The sequence below is a fragment of the Fomitopsis serialis genome, assembly GCF_022376445.1.
Source record: "Fomitopsis serialis strain Sig1Antser10 chromosome Unknown B0H18scaffold_476, whole genome shotgun sequence".
Lineage (NCBI taxonomy): Eukaryota > Fungi > Basidiomycota > Agaricomycetes > Polyporales > Fomitopsidaceae > Fomitopsis > Fomitopsis serialis.
In genome coordinates, this window is record NW_025955436.1 from 7,607 (window position 1) to 27,560 (window position 19,954).

General features: G+C 55.6%; 1 protein-coding gene across 1 annotated transcript; it reads right to left on the reverse strand.

Annotated features, from left to right (window-relative positions):
- Positions 1-296: 296 nt before the first annotated feature.
- Positions 297-1,181, reverse strand: B0H18DRAFT_895841 (uncharacterized protein; the record flags this gene model as incomplete). Its single annotated transcript, XM_048041409.1, has 3 exons — positions 297-364; positions 414-699; positions 768-1,181. 3 exons carry the CDS (start codon positions 1,179-1,181, stop codon positions 297-299), a joined length of 768 nt encoding a protein of 255 aa, XP_047884543.1.
- Between the last annotated feature and the right edge of the window lie 18,773 nt (positions 1,182-19,954).

Genomic DNA, 19,954 nt, shown 5'->3' on the forward strand with positions numbered 1-19,954 from the left:
TGTGTATGATTCCCGAGCATATGAACGAAGCAACTGCCATCTCCGCAAGGGCTTGAGGCAGAACATATGACGAGTCACCTCCGACTCGGAGATCTACGAACTTGAAGAGGCCAGACTGGATCACGACAGCCGTTGAGTCGGAGGTGATATGAGCTGGGACTGGTTCGAACGGATGGGCTCGGAATGATACTACATGAATCAACCAATCAATAGGTGTCCTGTCAATAGACATGCTAAGTTGATGCACGTACTATGTAGCCAATGAAGGAAACGTTGCCCTAGGGCCATGATCCTCTCTAAAGATCTACGAAGCCTAGCACGCCGATCAAGACTAGAATGATCGAAAACGCCGAGGTTATATAGGCTAGCAACCACTTAGTCGTTGCTGACAGAGGGACAACTGGAAGGCGCACCTCCAATGGTGAATGCAGTGGAAACGTCCTTCGTAATCCAGGCGTAGAGCAGCGATACGATCAGCGAGAAACAGACTAGCCCGACGACGGCGATTGTCAGTCGCGTTGCCTGCCAGCGTTCGACGAACTCGATACCGATGTCTGGTCGCGTCATCAGGGCAGTTGTGAAGTCACGCCTGCCGAGTAACGCCTCCGGGTGGTCGAGCAGAAAGCGTAGCCGCATATGCTGACGTGTGCTGACTTTGGTTGGACCAATTCGCTGAGGGAAGACGAACGTATCTTGACTCTATACATCAATTCAAGGTCGACGTCAGTTATTGAAAGCTTTGTATGCGAACAGATGAGCGTGCTTACCAACTTGACGAGTGTGATAGATCTAACGTTCTTGAGTGAACACCATCTCCGCCACGAGCGAAGCTTGTCGTATGTCTTGCGCATCTCTGTAAGCAGCTGTGCATCGTCCCACTGAGGGTCGAAGAACATTCGCCGACAGTGTGAGCCTCTGTATGCAAGCACAACGCCCAATGGGACCGATCCTTCGCCGACATGCAGGGCACGAACTTGCGGTAACCCTGCATGAGGGTACCACGCAGCCTGAGGGTACCAACGGTAGGAGCCTGAGGGAAGGTAAGGTTGATACGGTGTCCCTATAGCGAATCCAGTGGCCGCCGCTCCGTTCGAGTAGAGGATGCCGTGGGGCGACGCTGTAGCAGAACTAGATAGTTCTCCGTTCGGTCGTACACTGGCATTTGATTGAATACTCGGCATAAAGCCTTCAACAGAGGCAGGTGCCCCTAGATATTGGGCCTGAGGCTCGACTCGGAGCGCACCCAGGCCAGCTTCGAATATGAATAGTGGGTTGCTTGCCATTGCGAACTCCGAGACGGATGCTGTGGGGGCCGTCGTATGTGCATTCTGGGGAACAGACTCAACTGGTTCCGGAGTCGGTGGAGGAGCGGTGGTGGGTTGTATGGATGTATTCGCAGCCTGAGTGGTCCAAGTCATAGGCGCGGCATCACCAGCAATGGAGGGGGGGTATGTGCCGTGAATTTGAACAGTATACGGACTGGGTGGTACGACGGCCCCTAGTGCAGCGGAGCGGCCAGCATTACCTTTCCCGACGATGGCGACGATTTTTTGGCGCAAAGTCTGAAGATGCGACACTGCCGGCGATCCGTTGGTTCTGTTCTTAGTTGAATCCGCAGGGCCTCGCCCGGCCACCATAGATATGCCATCGTTGTTGGACCCGGGCGAGTCTGGCTCATCAGAGGAGGCGTGAGTAGTACTCACCCTCGGCTGATGGGGAAAATCGACATCGCCAACTGTTTGCGTGCCCGGGTTGTCATCTGACGATAGCTCCGTCGATATAGGAACTTGAAATGGACTGTCAGTGACGGTAGAAAGACCACGCGATGATGCGCCTGGCGCTTCGTCTTCCGAGTCGGGATCCATGAAATGCACGTTACGAGTTGTGCGGGTTCCCTGGGCGTTTGAATCGAGTGATGACTGCCTCAACGAGCTTGGGCGGCTTCGTTGGAAGCCAGAAGGAGGGTAAGTGTTCCTATACGCATCCATGAGTGCAGGAACTTTTCGGGGGAGCGAGTGCAGATCCGACATGTTGCTTAGATTTGACAGTGTCCTTTGTCGTTGAGCAGGTGCGACACTGGCAAGACCAGCATGTTCAGTGTGAGGCATCCCCCCCGGGCCAGCATCTGCTACTATATGGCCGGTTTCGGCGACGTGTGGTAATGGGATCATTTGTATGTGTCCCGGGGCACCGCCTTCTGCTTGGTCATCCGAGGGAGGCGGAGGCGGCGGAGGCGGCGGAGAAGGTGGAGGTGGAGGAGCACGAGCAGGAGCAGGAGGCGGAGGCGGAGGCGGAGGCGGAGGAGCAGGAGAATAAGGAGGAATCCTGGGGGCCGAGGGGGCAGCAGGAGTTGGATAATAGCTAGCTGCGCTAGGCGTGGATGCAGCTTGCACTGTGGGCGTCTGTGCAGGAGTCCAGTAGACTGACGGGGAGGCCTGTATGGTAGTGTATGGAGGTGCATACATTGCATTATGCAGCGGGTATGAAGGCGTCCCTTGGTATTTTGCGGGGCCTAACCCGTAATTGTTGTTGCGCTGTACCGAAATGATCCCCACGTCTTCCATCCAACCCCCAGATGATTCCTGGTCGTCCGCTCGTGAAGGGCTATCCATTCTAAGATTATCAAAGTTGAGTGAATCAAAGTGGGGAGGAGAGATGGGAGACGCAGTCAAGCGGCTGGTACCAGCCTTGTTTAAATATGTTTCTTCATGCCGTCCTCTGTCAGGCCCACCGATACCTAAGTAGGATGAATGGATCAATGATCATGCCTCCTGCACAGGAAGCATATCAAGGTTTAGGGTGATGAGCGGTTGACTGAATTCGAGGTTCCATGAATACGGCACAGCCTTATCATAGGTAAGAATCGGCCTGGAATCAATCAGCGCTCTCAGTGGTCCAAGTGAGTATCGGAACGGTACAAGAACGGTGGGCGAAGATCTTCCTTGATATATACTTGCATACAGCTGTCAAGGCGCATTATCACGGCACGACCGAGCGTCGAGCTTTGCTGTGCCGGGATCATAGAAGGGAGTACTATGGTCTGCTAGGGGGCCCCACGGCGTACTGGCCATCTAGTATCGTTTGTCAGTGCTCCCATCATGGGTGGCGAGTTGGTCTACCGTGACTTCATGTCAAAGGTCTGCGTATCCGGCGAATGTCTTGGCAGCTGGTTCCGCTGTACGCTGCGAGACAGAAGAAATGAGACGGGTATCACTGGAACTAAAGTCAGCAGCGCTCAGGGCCAATCACTGCGGTTCGAACCTGTGCAAGCGGACGGAAACGCTGGAGTGGTCAGAGTTGGACATAAGGTTTATCCGGCATTGAGCAGCATAGGATTCCTATCAAATGGTTACACCGAACAGGGACTCGGAACAAGTTGGCAGTGCCATACTGACCCCTCTCGTGTCTCCGTGCCAGTCTTGAAGCTTGAAGCTTATAACTTGAAGGTGCCAAAAAGTACTAGAGTGTTGTTGTAGACGCCGTACGTACGGATGATAAAGTTTTCAAGTTAACGCCTCGGAAGTCCGCGAATTGCATAGTATTAGTACCAACCGGTGTGTACTTACCGATCGACATTATGGTTTCATGGTGAACGGTAACTATGAAGCATAGGGCCAGAGGCGCAGGACTCATCTTCTATTCTAGAAAACGAAAAAGCGATGTCGAGTCCACCGCGTCGATATTTCGGCTTCGTGATTGGCTCCGAAGAGTCCGAACTCCGCATCCACAGCAGCCCACCGTGTACCGTCCGTACACGTGACCGCGCGACGGGGCCCCGGGTGCGAGGGCCTCCTTGTCTCCCGCTTTTGTCACAATCTGAATATACTTACATACTCACAGGATCACGACTCAGAAACAGCTGCGAGCACGTATAAGTCATTAAATGTCACAGTCGATTACTAACCCACCAGGTTTTGCGCGACGTAACTTAAGTACATACACATCAACACCTTCTGGATTCGACGCTAGCGCGGCTCGTTTTCGCATGATTTAGGTCGTAGGAGGGCATTCTCCAGCAGCTCCTGGATACGAGATAGCTGCGCTTCAACTCCCTCCAGCCTGCTATTAAAGCTATCGTGGATCGACCCCAACCTCGTCTCTAATGATTCGATACGCTGCTCCATCGACATACACGCCTCTTCTGTCATTTGAGTCTGACATCTTACGAGCGTGTGTGTATCCATGTGCCGTTCCTTCGTTATACCCCCCTTCGTGTCGCATGTCATGCATATGAACACGTTATCTGCCTCCAGTTCAGCGTGGCTCGCCTCGAAATGACATGCGCACGCACCATCACACTCTATACAGTACCAGCAGGGCCACCTCACGCTGCTTTCACAGCCTAGGCATCCGAGTGTTCTGTGTGTCGTAACCGACGTCTCCGGGCCATCCGCAGAGCCTATATCTCGCAATGATGCTAGATCGTCAAACATCGCGCGGGCCCTCCCTAAAGCCCTCCGAGCTTGCACCTCGTTCTGTTGGCGTTCGCGCACATGCATGGTCTTCCTGAGCTGCAAGATATCGTGCGTCGGGAGGTGAGGCGAAGTCAAGTCCGAGCGCTGATTCGGGCTGATGGGGGTGGTGAGGCAACGAGGGTCGCTACACAAGTCAATCGTATCCATGGACTCCGGCGCACAGGACATGCACACCATGCGCGAGCCCATGATACGTCCTTTGCAGCTATCACATTCAAACCCTCTGCATAGCTTCAAATGTCAGTGGACGTTGGAGGTCGCGCGATGGAACCACGCACTCGTGTACACAAGCCGTGAGGAGAACTTGATACTCAGCGACGGATGCGTAATACCGAGCATCTCTGGGACTCAGAGAGCGATACAACTCTCGCATTTCCTGGCTCTCATCAGGGCTGAGAGGACGGCCGTAATTTTCGCGCACGCAGAATTCGATGTATCGATTCCGCGTGTCCCGTCGTCTCTTGAAGAACTTCCACGAGTAACTCGATCTGAGGACCTGGTGCTCCACTGCTGACAGCGCGAAACGCCATAATGCGTGGGGCTTGTTTATCTCGAGTTCCCAGGGTGCCGGACGGAAAGAGAGCACCTCGGGAGGCATGCGGGTCAAGACAAAAGGGCCAACCTCTGGTTGGCTGCTGTCCATCTCCTCGCCACCCCAGACACCCGAAATTCGCATGCGGTTTTCGCTCAGTTGGCCACGGAATTCCAGGACGATTGCCCGCACATTGAACTTCAGCAGCAGCGTGTAGTATGTTGCGCCGTGAGATGTGGTCTCCACATCGCCCAGGACAGCGAAAGTGATGCCCCTCCAGCTGTCGGGCATAGAACCAGCCGCCTCGAACTTGTTGAGCCCATGATCCGCAGCATGTATGTCAAGGGTGAACATTGGTCCCAAGGGCCACGCGCGTGTCTTCTCTCTGGACATGAAGCCATACCAAGTGCCCAAGCTGCGTACATGCGATGAATTCGTGTATGGGCATACTAGGTAGCTGACACACGTACATTTCCTTGACAGGCGATTCGGCCCTGAGATCTGCTTCTGTCTCGACAAAATGCTTTGCATTGTATTGCTCGATTTCGGGGAAATATGGTTCCTTGAGTGAATAGTTCAAAGCGGCGAAACTGGACAGTCCTTCGTCTCCCACAGTGGACGACTGATCGTATTGGACGGGAGCCCATTGAAAGCTATACAGTCGTTTTCTGGCTTCGTTCCAGTTCTCTGTGAATTCGAACTATGAAAGTCTTAGTAAAGGAGGAATCGGCGGGGCAGACATAGAAACCTTACTATTCCACAATATCTGCTCCGGAATTGCTCGTCAGGTCGCAGATTTTGATGCAAGAAGGTCTCTACAGAGTGGCTTACATTAGATGCCGATCACTAGTATGACAGAACCGAAAGCAGAATCTCCCACCTTTCAAGCTTTGTCTCCTCTTCTTGCATGCGCTCACAACGGTCTGAAGATTGTCGATGCAGTCCAACAGGTCGCGCTTATCGACAATGCTATGCCGGCATGTTCTGAGGATTTGCAGGTCGCGTCGCAGCATCAAATAGAGCAGCGGGAACAGGTACTAACAGAGAGATGCCTAGTGGCTCAGTGACTCAGAAAGAAGGACAATGCTAATTCGATCTTACCTTCTCAATTCTCCCTGGTCCTGTGATAATTGATAATGTGGCTAAGTCGTCAACGCGGTAGCGGATGGTCTCTAGATTCCTCTCGATCCTTTGTTCCTCGCTCGCGGCATACGCCTCGAAGCGGTGTTGGACCTTGTCGTGTAGCTCTATTGGCTGAAGGGGCATAATGACGAACATCACCTGCTGCCATATCTCTCCCAGGTATCGTTCGGCCATCTGACGGTTCTGATGGTGAATCCAAGGTTTGAGTGCAAACATGCTGTCTAATATCTGATGGATTTTCTCCTTGTATATCGTGGCGCTCCGTTGCCATCCTGTGCCGAGCGTGTCAGAAGGTATATAGAAGTTGGGGGGCGGAGCATTTACCGGCTGCCCAATACGCAATCCAATGAGGCAGACTACAGATAACAGCGCAACCGTTAGGTGTGCAATATGTAAATGCTTAAACACGAGTACTCGCCTCCAATTCGCCGGCCGAGAGCTAGTGAAGCAATTTGCTTCGAAGACAGTCACAAATCCTGACGCATCATCGTCAAAGGCTTCGCTGATAGACTGCAGCCTCTTCACGTCAATCAATCCTAGTGTCCAGGCGTCAGGATCAGGAGTATGCGCCGCCTCGAACGCCGCCTCGTTCCTGGTCCGTTCCGCGGCACGGTCATGGTAAAAGTCGTGTAATGCTAGAACGAAGTGCCTTGTTTTGACACTGCCGCGCCATCCCTTTATCTCAGATGTCAATGCATGATCTCGCACAATAGCGACACCCATACCATGTCCTTCCAGATGGCGTGTATATCCTAATGTCCTAGTGAGCGACGAACACGCCTTCGATAGCTCGCCCAAATACCTTGTCCAGTATCCTGTCATGAGGCCCTGCGGTTACCGACTCAATGACGCGGTCACTCTCTCGGATTACGACTTTCTCCGTATCTTCAACAATATGTCTTTGGAGCATTTCGAGCTTGCGCTCAAAAGTGGGCAGATTCTGCGCTGCGCCTTCCGCTGGGTCCCATAGGTCCGATTGCAATTCCTGAACATCTGCGGGATTACACCTGTCGGATAGTCCACCAGTACTGTCTGTGGTTTCCGTCACGGTGGAAAGAGCGACAAGCTCCTGGAGTGCGCGTTGGTCATGTAGGACTGCCGCGGCTCCCCCGCGACGCGCAACCTGATCATACATATTCTTCTGATCTTGCGGGACGTACGTCTGCAGGAAATGTATAATTTGCTCGGTCCTAACGAACTTCCAGGTCAGTCGTCAGAGTAACCCCATGCGAGGGATACAGACCTTTCTTCCATCATATGCGCGAGGCTGTCCACTTTGTCGGAAACGTTGTCGACGCCACGAACCATGTGCGTGGACATAGCGAAGTTGAAGTCCGTGCGACGTTGCGCGAATAAATTCACCCAGCCGACAAAAGTGCTCTCCCAGAACGGTGCTTTGAGTACCCTCGCCAGAAGTCGCATCCTTGACCAGACGTCACACACATTGGCGCACTTCTTGATGTCTTCGGCTGTCTGTTTGATGAGACCCTGCATTCTGCCTTCGAGGGTGACACCGTCTATGTCGGTTGCACTTGGGTCCTTGATGTCATTGAGTCTGCGCCTCGTAAGTCCAACGAAGTTAGTATACAGGGCGATGGCTTACTGAAGCAGAACGGCCATCATATCCTTCATCTCGGCGTAGAGTGCGATGACCTTTGAGTCATTCTCACTCCGATTCATCTCTAGGGTGTAGACGGCTTTAAACGGGAGCACAGCGACTAAGAAGACCAGTCTGTCAAACATCGACATGACCCGAGTACGGTAACTTGACATGTACCTGAGATGAAAGGATGAATCTTGGCCACTTCATCCAGTGCTTTGACGAGCACCGGCACGCTGTCGAAGAAGCTGCTGATAGCATTCTGGGCAGAGTTGGACTCTAGGGGTGCAACTATCGTGCCAACTGTTTGTCCTGTGTTATCTGCTAGACGAGAAACGACGTGGGATGCTTGTCAGCAATCTGGTGGCCGAGTTCTCGTGAAAAGCACTGACCTAGGTCATCGAACCTCTTGCCTAATTTACCTCCCGGATTTGCTCTAGGCTTATGGTCACGTAGCTCCTTCGCAGCATCGTCGATTGCCTCAGTTGTTCCGTCGTTGTCCCTGCGAACCAGGGAAGTCACATAGGACACATCGGCGGACAGTGCATCCGTCCTTTCGCTACTCGCGGCGATGGTGTCCTGAGAGATCTCGTTTTCAGGTACAGCTGTTTGACCGACGAATCGGATGTTTGGCTGGTGGCACGGTGTCGAGCTACCGTCGGCCGGTGTTGGCACCGCAGACCCTTGGTTCGCTCGTCGAACAGTCTCGGTTTGAAACGAGTCTGATCTGCCACTTTTAAATCTCGTGAAGATATTGAAAGGAGGCATAAGGACGCGAATGGTGACACGGTAAGGCAGAGCGCTAGCAGAATTGCCCTCGCTATATACGCCACGAGCTTGACGTAGCTCTGGTATCGTACTTCAGTACTTCAGTCTTGAAAGCTTGAAGCTTGATCGATTGATCATGGACGACGACACTGAGCTGCTCACGTACTTCAAAGTGAGAGAGGGCAACTTGGAACCCTGTCATACAGGTTGAAAGGACGAAGTCGCTCAGACTGATGATTCGTGTTGCACTGGCAAGAGAGGTGGGGGAAGATCGAGGACAAAGACTAGGATGCCAATTGAAGTGGATATACACGTGTACGAAAGGGGATCACTGTGACAGAGCTTCGGTATGATACGTCCTATAAGTCACACTGTGTTAGATGATCATCGTCTAGTGAATGGTGCTCAGCTGCCAATATGTCAATTTAAAGTTACTGGTCTTGAAAGCTTGACAACGACAGACAAAGAACGAGAACGAGATGAATTTCGACAGAATGCACCCCTTCATACGTTCACGTGACGTAGCGCGTATAACCTGTTCGAGTTTAGCGGGTACTCGACTTCGTCCTGCACGTCGTCGAGCCCTCTTCCATCCGCCTCCTACTCCTCCCTTTTATCCGCCCACACCGTCGCCACCGACGCGCGCGCTGCCCCGCGAATAAACCGTCCAAACCGATACATATTCAGTGAGAATCGGCCGGAGTCTATCGCGGAACTGGCGCTGATGAGAACGCCGTCCTCGCAGCGAACCCTCACGCTCTCTACTCACGACTTCATTCTAGCCTTGCGCTGCCTGCTGTATGGCAGCACCAACGCAGTCTCTTCCGTCTTGGATGACCCTCTCCTCCTCGATCATCACCGAACCCGACGGAAGTGTCTTCACCTCGTACACGACCCTCGTGTTGCCGCTCACGTACTACGGTCCCAGTGTGAGTTCGCCTTCGGTCTTCAATGGTTCATCTTCTCGAATGTAGGCTTTCGAATCGTTTCCGAGATGTTCGTCGCGTATCATGAGCACAACATCGTTAGTTGCAGTCAACGAGTCCCAATGCAGTGCTCAACGCGGACGGCGTAGAGCGGTGGTCGGTTGCAGCGTCGCTGCTCTCTGGATGCCGGGACCACACTCTCGTATCCATTCCCATGGCAGTGCGTGTGCGATGCGTGCTTGTGACGAAATAGAGAAGTACATTCATTTCGGCAAAGCAGCTGGATCGCGAGATACGACAGGTCGACCATTGGCTTTCAGCCAGATGTTCTACACATCCCCTCGCTGAAGAACTGTTCTGTGCCTTGACTGCTCTGCCATACTATGACATCTGTTCACTGTCTTTCGAATTACTCACGCGGCCCCGTAGATTCCCCTGGACTCAGCTTGGACGTACGGAGGGTTGACCCCACCTCCGTCTACCTCCGCAGCTCCTACCTCCGCATCGCCGTCTTCTACTGTGTCGCCATCGTCTGCTCCATCTAGTTCATCTATGATGTCATCTTCCCCAACTCCCTCGTCGACCTCGACACCATCGGCATCAAGCTCAATACCGCCGAGCACCTCCATGACCAGCACGTCGTCGGCATCGGCGTCAGCGACATCTTCTGCCGCAGCAGCTGGCACGCATACCTCGAGATCAGCAACTATATTAGGCGCTGTGCTAGGCTCCCTTCTGGGCACACTGATCCTCGTGCTGTTGATACTCATTTGGCTACTCCTGCGGAGACACTACAGGGGCGTCAGGACCACGACCGACCCGCCGAGCAAGAGCGCGAGCTCGAGCTTCTGGAATCGGTCCACGACGGTGTTCTCGCGGCGCAAGTCTCGGCGGCAAACACCAATCTGGACGGAGTGGCAGATGGTCAATCCCGAGGATTTCGAGGATAGGCTGCCTCAAAGCCCGACGAGCCCGCGCAGCCCCGAAGAAGGCACTCCGCGTGACAGCGGAGACGAGACGGACCCCTTCCTGAACCGCACTGTCCGCGGTGCGAATGAGATGTCGCAGACGCAGTCGGGCACGGACACACTTGTTAGCGTGCCAGCGGCTGCGGCCCTCGCTGCAGGCACGGGCTCGACGCGCCGGCCAGGGACAACGACGCATGTGGGCGGACCCATCATGCCGCGCGAGGAGCTACTCGCGCGTATGAACGAAGAGGATGCTGCGATGCCGCAGGTGCGCCTAGTAAGCCCCTCGACTGACGAGCACACGTCGCCGCTTCTGCCACCTCCGCCGCTGGGCTCGGACCGCCGAAGCATGCGTGCGGCAAGGCCGTCGTTCATTGAGACAAAGTCAATGCGCTCGCTCGCGTCTGCCGCGTTCTCCGGGTCGTCAGAGAAGTCAGGCAGCATTGACGCGCAGGAGCAGGAGCGTGCAGAGCTGCTCACGGCGCGGCGAGTCAAGGTCAGTAACTACAGTCAGCCCACGTCGGACGCAGGCAACAGTTCCATCACGAGTGGCACCTCTGGCCTCGAGAGACTCGCGAACCTCCCGCGGATGAGCTGGTTTAGGCGGATGTCTTTCCTCCCCCCTCCCATGGGCTCGAGACCCAGCTCACGTGAAGGTGCGGAGGGGGATCGGTACACACGTACACCCCCACGCTCGCATTCAAGACAGGGATCTCGCTCAAGACCACTCTCGTGGGCGCCGCTGCCCACACATGAGCCGACTAGTCCGACGCCGGATTCCAGCGGGAGTCGGAGACCGAGGCCACCATCGTCGTTCCCCCAGGGCTTGGGTCTCCTCATCGGCGGGGAACGGCCTGTCTCTTCTGTCAGTGCCAAGAGCCGTGCAAGCGTCAGCACCGTGTACCATGATGCGAGAGAGACCCCAAGCAGCTCGTTGGTAGACGTCAGCGTGACCCCGGCTGGAACGTTTGGATCTAATCGTTCACAACCGGGCATTCCGCCTGTGCCTCCGCTCCCTCAGGCCCGCACGGCGCCCGTGTCGCCGCTCGCAGAACTGACACCTGAGATCGCTACTCGTGGTGGCTATCTGGACATACCTGCCTATGAGCCACCTACCTATGAGGAGTCGCATCGTGACTCTCCGCACAGCTCTGGAGACTCCGGTCCAGGAGACACCGTCGACGTGCTTGACATGCCTGTTCCCCGCCCTGCCTCGCCGTTCACTGCCGCCTCTGGAAGCAGCCGTACGCAACCTCCCCCGGGCCTGCCAAATCCTAGCGTGTGGCGCGACTCGCATGCGACGACGGATGGAACTTCTAGTACCTCTGGCATCAGGATTGACGTCCTGGAAGAGGCGCCGCCTCCGGCTCAAGATGGGTGGCGCACACTGTCAGGCAACGTCGGTGCTGCAGCACCCGGCGGGCGACGGACAACCTTTGGAGTGGTAAGTCCCATTGTTCTTTCACGGCGCAATTCAGTCTTATGGTTTTTACAGCCTATGGTAATTCATCGGGATGCCCTGCAGTCCGAGCGTGGCTCTCTTGCGTCTGGACGGTCGCATCTCACTCCACATGTCCTGCATTCGTCTGGCTCTACGGCTGCATCACTACACACGCACCATAGTTCCTCGTCCAAGTCGCACTCGCAAGGGCCTAGTGGCAGTTCTGGATCTCGTTCCGTCTCGCACGCTGGCTCAGTCGGCGAACGGAGGCTCGAACAGGTCAGCGAGACTGCTTCCCCACCCTTGTCCGCCGTCTTTTCCAGAGAAGGCGCCTGGAGCCCGACTTTACCAGGCGTGCGCCCGATGTCGCCCATCCGCCAATCGCCTTCGTCTTCTGCAGAAGAAGCGCCCGTGCTCCCGGAGCCGCGTCCTGCAACGCCGACGACCGCTGCTGGGACGGTGACCTCCACGACGACTTCGAGGACTGAAGACAGTGGCACGCATGCGAGTGTGACGACGAGCGGTACGGACCCAGTGAGTGGCGCTGTGTTGCACTTTCCTGCGCTGCCGTGGTACCGACCCAGCGAACAGGGCTTCGTCGACTCCAGACGTGACGATGACCTCCTGTGGTAGTGCGAGAGTACTCCCCCGGGTTTGATGATCGACCCCTTCCACTCTCCTACTCCGCATACCCCTTGCGTGCCCGTCGAGACAGCTCGATGGCGTACCTCCTTCACATCCTTGAACGGCCTTTACACGCGTTACCCGCTCTACCCCTTGCTCCCTACCCCTACCCCCGACCTCGTTCTGCGACACCTCATTCGAACTTCATCATGACTCCCGATACCTGTTAGATGTTTTGCATTGCTCTGCGTCACCTTTCATATCTTTGCTCCGATCTGGTTGTATCTATCCGTCACCTACTTATCTGATGCTCACGACCCCCTTTATGATTATGACCTACATACTAACGACCGACAATGTATAGCGCGTCTTCTTGTCTCTGTATATGGTCTCGGAACGAGTTTGTTTGCCACGTGTCGGTCAACTGTAAAGCAAGGTAAGTACTGCGTCTGCGTCTTACAGTCTGGTATTCAGATGAACCACATCGTACATTACTTACTCATGCTGTCCTGGGCTGCCGTTCCCGACGGCACTGCCCCACGACTCGTGTGTATACGGACGACGATGCAACTCAAGAACTGCGCTATGGTACACGTACTAACGATACAATCCGGTCCCAGTTCCAACTTTTTCTTATCTCACAGGAACCCCCACTGTTCATCCTACGACCTTCTTGGCGTTGACCGTCTGTATGTCGACAGAAAGGATATCCTGTAGGAAGGTGCGTCATTCAGTCTCGCGTCACCTCCCAAGGGAACTGACATACCTTGCCAGCGCGCAGCTCCGAGGGAGAAGGCATCAAGCCCAGGCGGAGCAGTTCCGACGCCTTGCTGACGACAGGGTCCTTCTGCATACTGTTCATGTCGGGTCGTTGAGCGCTCTCATTCTGCTTCGCGAGTTGAATGCTGCTTACCTCGCCACAGCGACAACCTTGTCGTCCTTCACGTAGTACGCGATGAACTGCCGGACATGATCAGTACGATGAAGTACGAGCTTGCATGTTGGCAGCTACCTTTAACTCATCGGGGTTGCCGACGATGATCACGTCCTCGAACCCAGCACCTACGCCGCAGTAGCGGAGCTGCTGGCCCTCTGGACCGGGTATAACAATCTAGTCAATCACTGCTCCTCCGCCTCAAACAAGAACACACGCACGGGCACTCCAGAAAACAGGGACCTTGACGAATGGCTGTCCCTTGCCCTCTGCGATTGTCTTGCCCGTCGCACGTCCCTGGTTACCCGCGACCTACGCCCCAGACTATATCAGCCACCAGGCGGATCTTCCGCGATACCAGCACCCTTCCTCACATTCCAGTGCTCGATCCTACGAAGTTCCCCTGTCCCAGGTTGGGGGTACATCGCGATATCCCCGATGGCATACACGCCCTGCAGGCCCTTCACCCTCAGGTACTCGTCCACTAGTACCGCACCGGTCTTGTCGAGCGCGCTCTCGAAGCCCTTGCTCTGCCCGCTCTTGAGGTACTCGGTCGCGGGCCCGACGCCGACGCCCATGATGATCGCGTCCGCGGGGAGCGTGTGCTCGCCTGCGCTGCTCTTCACGACGACTGCGGCGGCCTTGGAGCCGTCGTTCGGCGAGGGCACGATCTTCGAGACCTGGGCGTTCATGTGGAAGTGCGCGCCTTTGGACTCGTGGAACTAAGGGTGCAGAGGTTACCTTCAAATTGAGAATGTGCATATGGTGGGATGGTGCCACGGTACCTTCATGAGCCCCCGACCGACTTCCTTGCCGAGGACGGACTCGAAGGGGACGGTGTCTTGTCCGACGACGTCGATGGATGCGAGCTTTCTGCTGGATACAGCGACGACGAGCTCCATGCTGATGAACGAGGAGCCGATCACGACCAGCCGCTTGCCTTCCTTGCACGCTACGGCCGACACTCAGCTGCTCTTCCCGCAGTACTACAACACCGGAAACACCCACCTGCGTCGATCTTCTGCGCATCCTCGACGCCGCGCATCGTATACACGTTGCTCAGACTCGCGCCGTCGATCGGGAGGCGGCGAGGAAGCCCACCGGTGGCGAGGACGAGCGTCTCGTACGGGACGGTGGTGCCGTCGGTAAGGCGCACGCTTTTCGCGGGCGCGTCGACGGACTCGACCTGTACGCCTGTGCGCAGATCCACGCCGTACTTCGTCTTGAGATCTGCCGCCGAGCGCCATTCGATCTTGGCGGGATCGGTTATGAGCGCCTTGCTCAGCTTCGTCCTGCGAGGGTTGTAAGGTGCCGTATGGTATTTAATACCAGATATATGCGCACCTGTCGATGGGGCTGTAATGCTCCTTGGAGAGGACGGTGATCGGGCCGTTGAAGCCATGCTGCAGACATCCAAGTCAGTCAGATTTTTCTGTTAGGATTCAACATATCCGAGTAGCAATCGGCTCATCACGACCTAATCCATATATGCGCTCGATGTGCAAAAGGGACGGCCAGAGCTTGCGCCGGGCCAGGCCGTGACGCCTGCTCGAAGCGTCACTCACCTCCCGCAAACTTTCGATGCAATGGAAGGTACCACTTCCTCCCCCGACAATGACAACGCCCTTCCCGCTGCCTACCCCGGTGGCAAGCAGCTTGGACTGGCGGGACATGTTGTTCTTGAGCGTGTCGGAGGGATTCGCGGTCACGTGGATCTTCCCATCGGCGATATGAGCTTTGAAAGAGTGGATCGCCATGGGCGCGGGCGCATCCTCTACATGCACGCCGAGTGTTTACTGGCATGATTCAAAAGAGAATATGCAGACTGTGACGTACCGATATCGCCAGTGGAGACATTGAAACATGCTGTTTAGTTCAGTTAGCATTTATTCATCCACTCAGCGCATACCCCAATCAAATGGACGAACCTCCGTGCCAAGGACTGTGTTATAGTACAAATTAATGGTTGATCGTTGAATTATGGGGCTCATCACGCACCAGACGACTCGGCCGTCAGCGGTGAGCACACCCTTCGCAAGCGGTGCGCCATAGTGAGTGCAGAATGCACTAGTCGCATGAATCTGATCGCCCAAACGTGAGAGGAGGACTTTTCCTTCGCCCTCAAAGTCGACTTGTTTCCTGGAGATGCAAATGAGCATGTAGGAGTATATGCGTCGGTTCTGTTACGCACAACTCTCCATCCTTCAGTTCAGACTCGTTGAGCACCGCGATGGTCTTTGCAGACATCTTGCGCGATTGGGCTGTTGGAACAAGCGGTTTGAATAGATATGTTCTAGAGGATAGTGCGAGAATACAAGGGCGTGGACGAAAAGGACGAAGGAGGGAGTACATACGCTCGCGCCGACGCTGCAGAGGGTCGATATAAGTACACACCCAATTTAGGCGATGACGTCGCTGCCATCACCATTGGTGTGCTCTCAGCTCTGGCCAATCACACACGCTCCATTTTGTCATCGGTGAAGCAAGCAAACGGGGTGACCACTAACACGTTCTGACACGCTCCAGTGGCGAAGTACGATTAATATACTGACCAGTGAGCGACACGCTACGTAGTTCGAGGATTTGTGCTTGCTGGTTGAATTGTGGGTTGAAGTAAAGTAGAGATCACCGGCGTTGACTCAAGTACGCGACAGCTGTGTGACCGGGGACGCGTTCGGCACGTGAATTTCGTCACATCACGGTCCCTACGGCCGACGACTCCGCCGCGGTGACCGTGCTTGCCTACAAAGTCCACTATCCTCTCACTACCACCATGTCGTCTGCCAGAGTGTTAGGTCTGGGTTCCGCGCTTAGGCAGGCTCTCAAGCCGAGGGGTGAGTGCTGTCGCAACACTTCCGCGTCGAGCTCACGGTTTGAGCGCACGTAGCCAATGCCTTCCGGGTGGTGGTTCCCAAGCGGCAAGTCGATCCTTCGACCTCAACTTGAGCATCTGCAGCTGACATGTCATATTGAATCAGTGGCGTCCAGACACAGTCTCTTCCCCCCTCGGCCATGAATGAAATCCTCAACACGCAACGCCTGAAGCGTCCCTCTAGCCCCCACTTCACCATCTACCAGCCTCAACTGACTTGGCTCGGCTCGATTGCCAACCGTATGACTGGTTCTGCTCTGAGCGTCCGTATGTATTCGCGTGACCAGTATATCTAAGACTTCAAAGCTAATACCCGCGTAGTTCTGTACGGATATGCCCTTGCATACCTTGTCGCACCCGGGACGTTCGACTCCGTGCACGTCATCGAGTTCGTCGCTGGCCTTCCCGACGCCGTCAAATACACCGGGAAGGCTATCTTGGCCGCGCCCTTCGCGTTCCACTCGTGGAACGGTCTGCGGCACTTGGCTTGGGACACGGGCAAATGTACGTCATACTACCCTCTCCAGGATGTACACTTCACTGATGATTGAACTTCTTCAGTCCTCAGCCTCAAGGGGGCGTACCAGACTGGTTATGCCGTGCTCGGGGCTACCGCTGTCACGACTGTCGCGCTCGTCCTCCTGTGATGTAGCTATATTTGTAGACAATGCACAAGAGGCTGTGATCCTAGGATTCGCATTCACAGGCTGTACTCGGACCTTGACGGCTCGGTGGCAAACTGCATAAGAAGCCAATCCCCATTGTACTGAGGTTCACAGCTTTGACGTTTAGCGCGCTGATAATCACTCTTATATGCGAACGCTAGCTTTGTCGCTCTTTCCCCGCCGGCGACTTCGTCCTCCCATTTGCTACCAGATCACGTAGGTATGGGTAACAGCTACTCCATTGTGCAGCAGCTCTCGCGCGAGGAGCAGGAAGAGCGTGACTACGCGCGCCTTGTAGAGGCAGTAGAGGCAGCCCAGAACGCTCAGCTGCAGTTCGGGCAGTCCCCAGATGTCCCGGCACCGTATGGCCTACAAGGTTCTCATCCGCAGACTTCTACTCCAGGAAGTTGGCCTGCGCCTACGCCGTACCAGCCTCGGCAGAATGTACGTTATTCCACTGGATTCGTCCCGCCAAGCTCGACACTTGGGCTCTTAGATCGTACGTTCGATGTGAATTTCATACCGATATTCAGTCCTCTCATGCAAGCGATTATTGTCTCAGAGACCAGGATCCCTGTTGCCACTTCGCAGCGGCCTCCTGCGCAGGAGAGGAAGAGCGATGGATCGCACACTATGGTAGAGTCGCCCGCCGATGGCGTGCCTATGCACATCCCGATGAAATTGAACGTACGTATTGTGGCATCCGAGCGGCCATCGTTCCCTGGTTAGGATCACGATAACATACGTCCCCTAGCGGTTTGTGAAGAAGCGTGCGCCATGCCTGCAAGGCAAGTTTCACTCCCTGAGCTCAGGATATCTCGGATACTCAGCGCTGTTCTTCTTAGTTACACACCGTCATCCAGCAACGTGTCAAGAGGACGGTCGCTGACTCGCCACCGGCCTTCCAGTAGGCCTCCGTCTCGCTCGCCTGATCGGCCGGTCATGCTGCGCATTGCGCCGGACCCTCCAAAGTACCCGGAGGATTCTCCCGCGTGCGTGAAAAGGACCCTCCGAAGTACCCGGAGGATTCTCCCGCGCAAAGTACCCGGAGGATGCATTGCGAGCCCTCAGTATCGGCGTGCCTCGTCACCGGATTCCCCGGCTAGCCGCCATGAGAGCATGCGCCGAAGTCCTAGCATAGCTCGTGGCTGCGATCACTGCACTCCTTCTCTCTTCGCCCGTCGTGATACGGCGCCAGAATGTCCTCCGGAAGCCATACCTACATCACGTCCCCCTTCAGCTTCAGTGGTCAGCTACAGGAGCCGTTCTTCCCGAGTCACGTCGTTAGGACCTCGTGCTCGTCGTTCGAGTCGCTCCCCTCCCCAGGCTGTTATCATGTCTGTCGTGCTTCGAGCAGGGACGCCTCCCCGATGTAGGGATCCGTCACCGCTTTCTCGCGAGAGCCGCAGACATGCAAGTCGATCTCCATCGCCGAGCACCCATGTTTGTCCCACAAAGCCCGCTGCCCAGCGAGGCACCCTCGTCCCCCCGCTCGTAGCGACGCGGCTACCCTCATTGTCTCCGCCACCAACGTCCCGGGAACGATCAATGCGCACGGAGGATTCTGTGCGTCGTCGCCCTTCGGAGACTGCGATTTCGGTGGAAAGGCCTCCGAGTCGGAGATCACGGTCGAGCAGTCCGCACATTGATTTTAACAGGCAGATGAGGAGCCGGCGTCCCGTCGATGTGCCAGTGGGTCGCTATGAACGGCCTATCCCCGACATGCCGTCGAGGAGATCATCGCCTGGGAGCATCCATTCACTGCGCAGAAGCAGCCCAGTGGTCATATTGCCACCTCCGGCGAGCGATGACAGAGATCATTCCATCGAACACAGAGAGTCGCCTCGTCTTGCCCCAGCCGCGGGACCCTCAGGCGATGTTGCTCCGCTCACGCATAGGCGCTCGCAGAGTCTGTCAACACGACTGGTACACCCAAATAGACACGGAGTCTTGCAGAATTTCTTCCAGGGCTTGTTGTCCAGAAACCATACTGATGCAGATGTACCGTTGTCCAGTGCCTCCGGCCCGGTTTCAGCGTCCTCAGGGTGGGCCGACCTCCGACCACCCACGAGAGCCGGCGCTAGGGGCTCTGGTCGTGCGTGTCTGGTGATGGAGGGACCGCGGCCTGACATTCCCCCACCCCCGCAAGCATTATGCGTCCAAGTCGTCGCACCTGGGTCTGTTCCCGTAGGCAGACCGCAGGCTCTGCGCATCGTTGACCCGCCCCTGCTACAGCCTGCATTTGTAGAACCCGCACATGCACCGCAGGTCGTTGGGGCCTCGCAATACGCGCACGTACACCGGGTCCCTACTTTACGCCCTTCTAGCCCAAAGGGTAGCGTGAAGAGCCTAATCTCTGGTGCACATTCTACGAATCTTGCCGCAACCTTCACGGGCAGGCAGGGCTCTGGCTTGTACGAGAAAGTTCGCAGCCCATCACCTCCGGGGGCTTGCATACCACCCAATGTGCCGTTCCAGCCGTATGTAAATCTCGTGCACGCGGTTGGTCTCCCACATCAGCTGAAGAGCAAGGCGGAAGATGGGTGGCGCCCGGCATGGAGGGTGTTCCCGTTGAAGGTCTTCCGGGGCTCGGACTACAAGATCATGAAGATAGAGGCCGCGTGGGACGACGAGGCGCTGTTGAGCGAATTGCGGAGAACGTATGACGATCTGCGGACGGTGTGGAGGAAGTGGTTCTCGTTGAGGAACGTCGCGTGAGTTACCATGTTGACGTTTTTATATAAGCTTACAAGGATGTCTGCTGACGACGATGGCTTGCAATAGCTCGATGACGATGGTACATGTGAGTCAAAACGTTTTCATCTTGCTCGATAGAACGCTTAGCGGGTCTCCATACACAGGCAGACCACTCAATTATATACCCGCAACGCGTCGGGCCAGCGAAGGTCAGCCCGTCAAAAAACATGCGCCTGCGCTGGTTCCTGCACCACCCGTCCTACATGAGAGGGCGGCACGAGTTCATGCAGGTCCTGACAGCTCGCACCG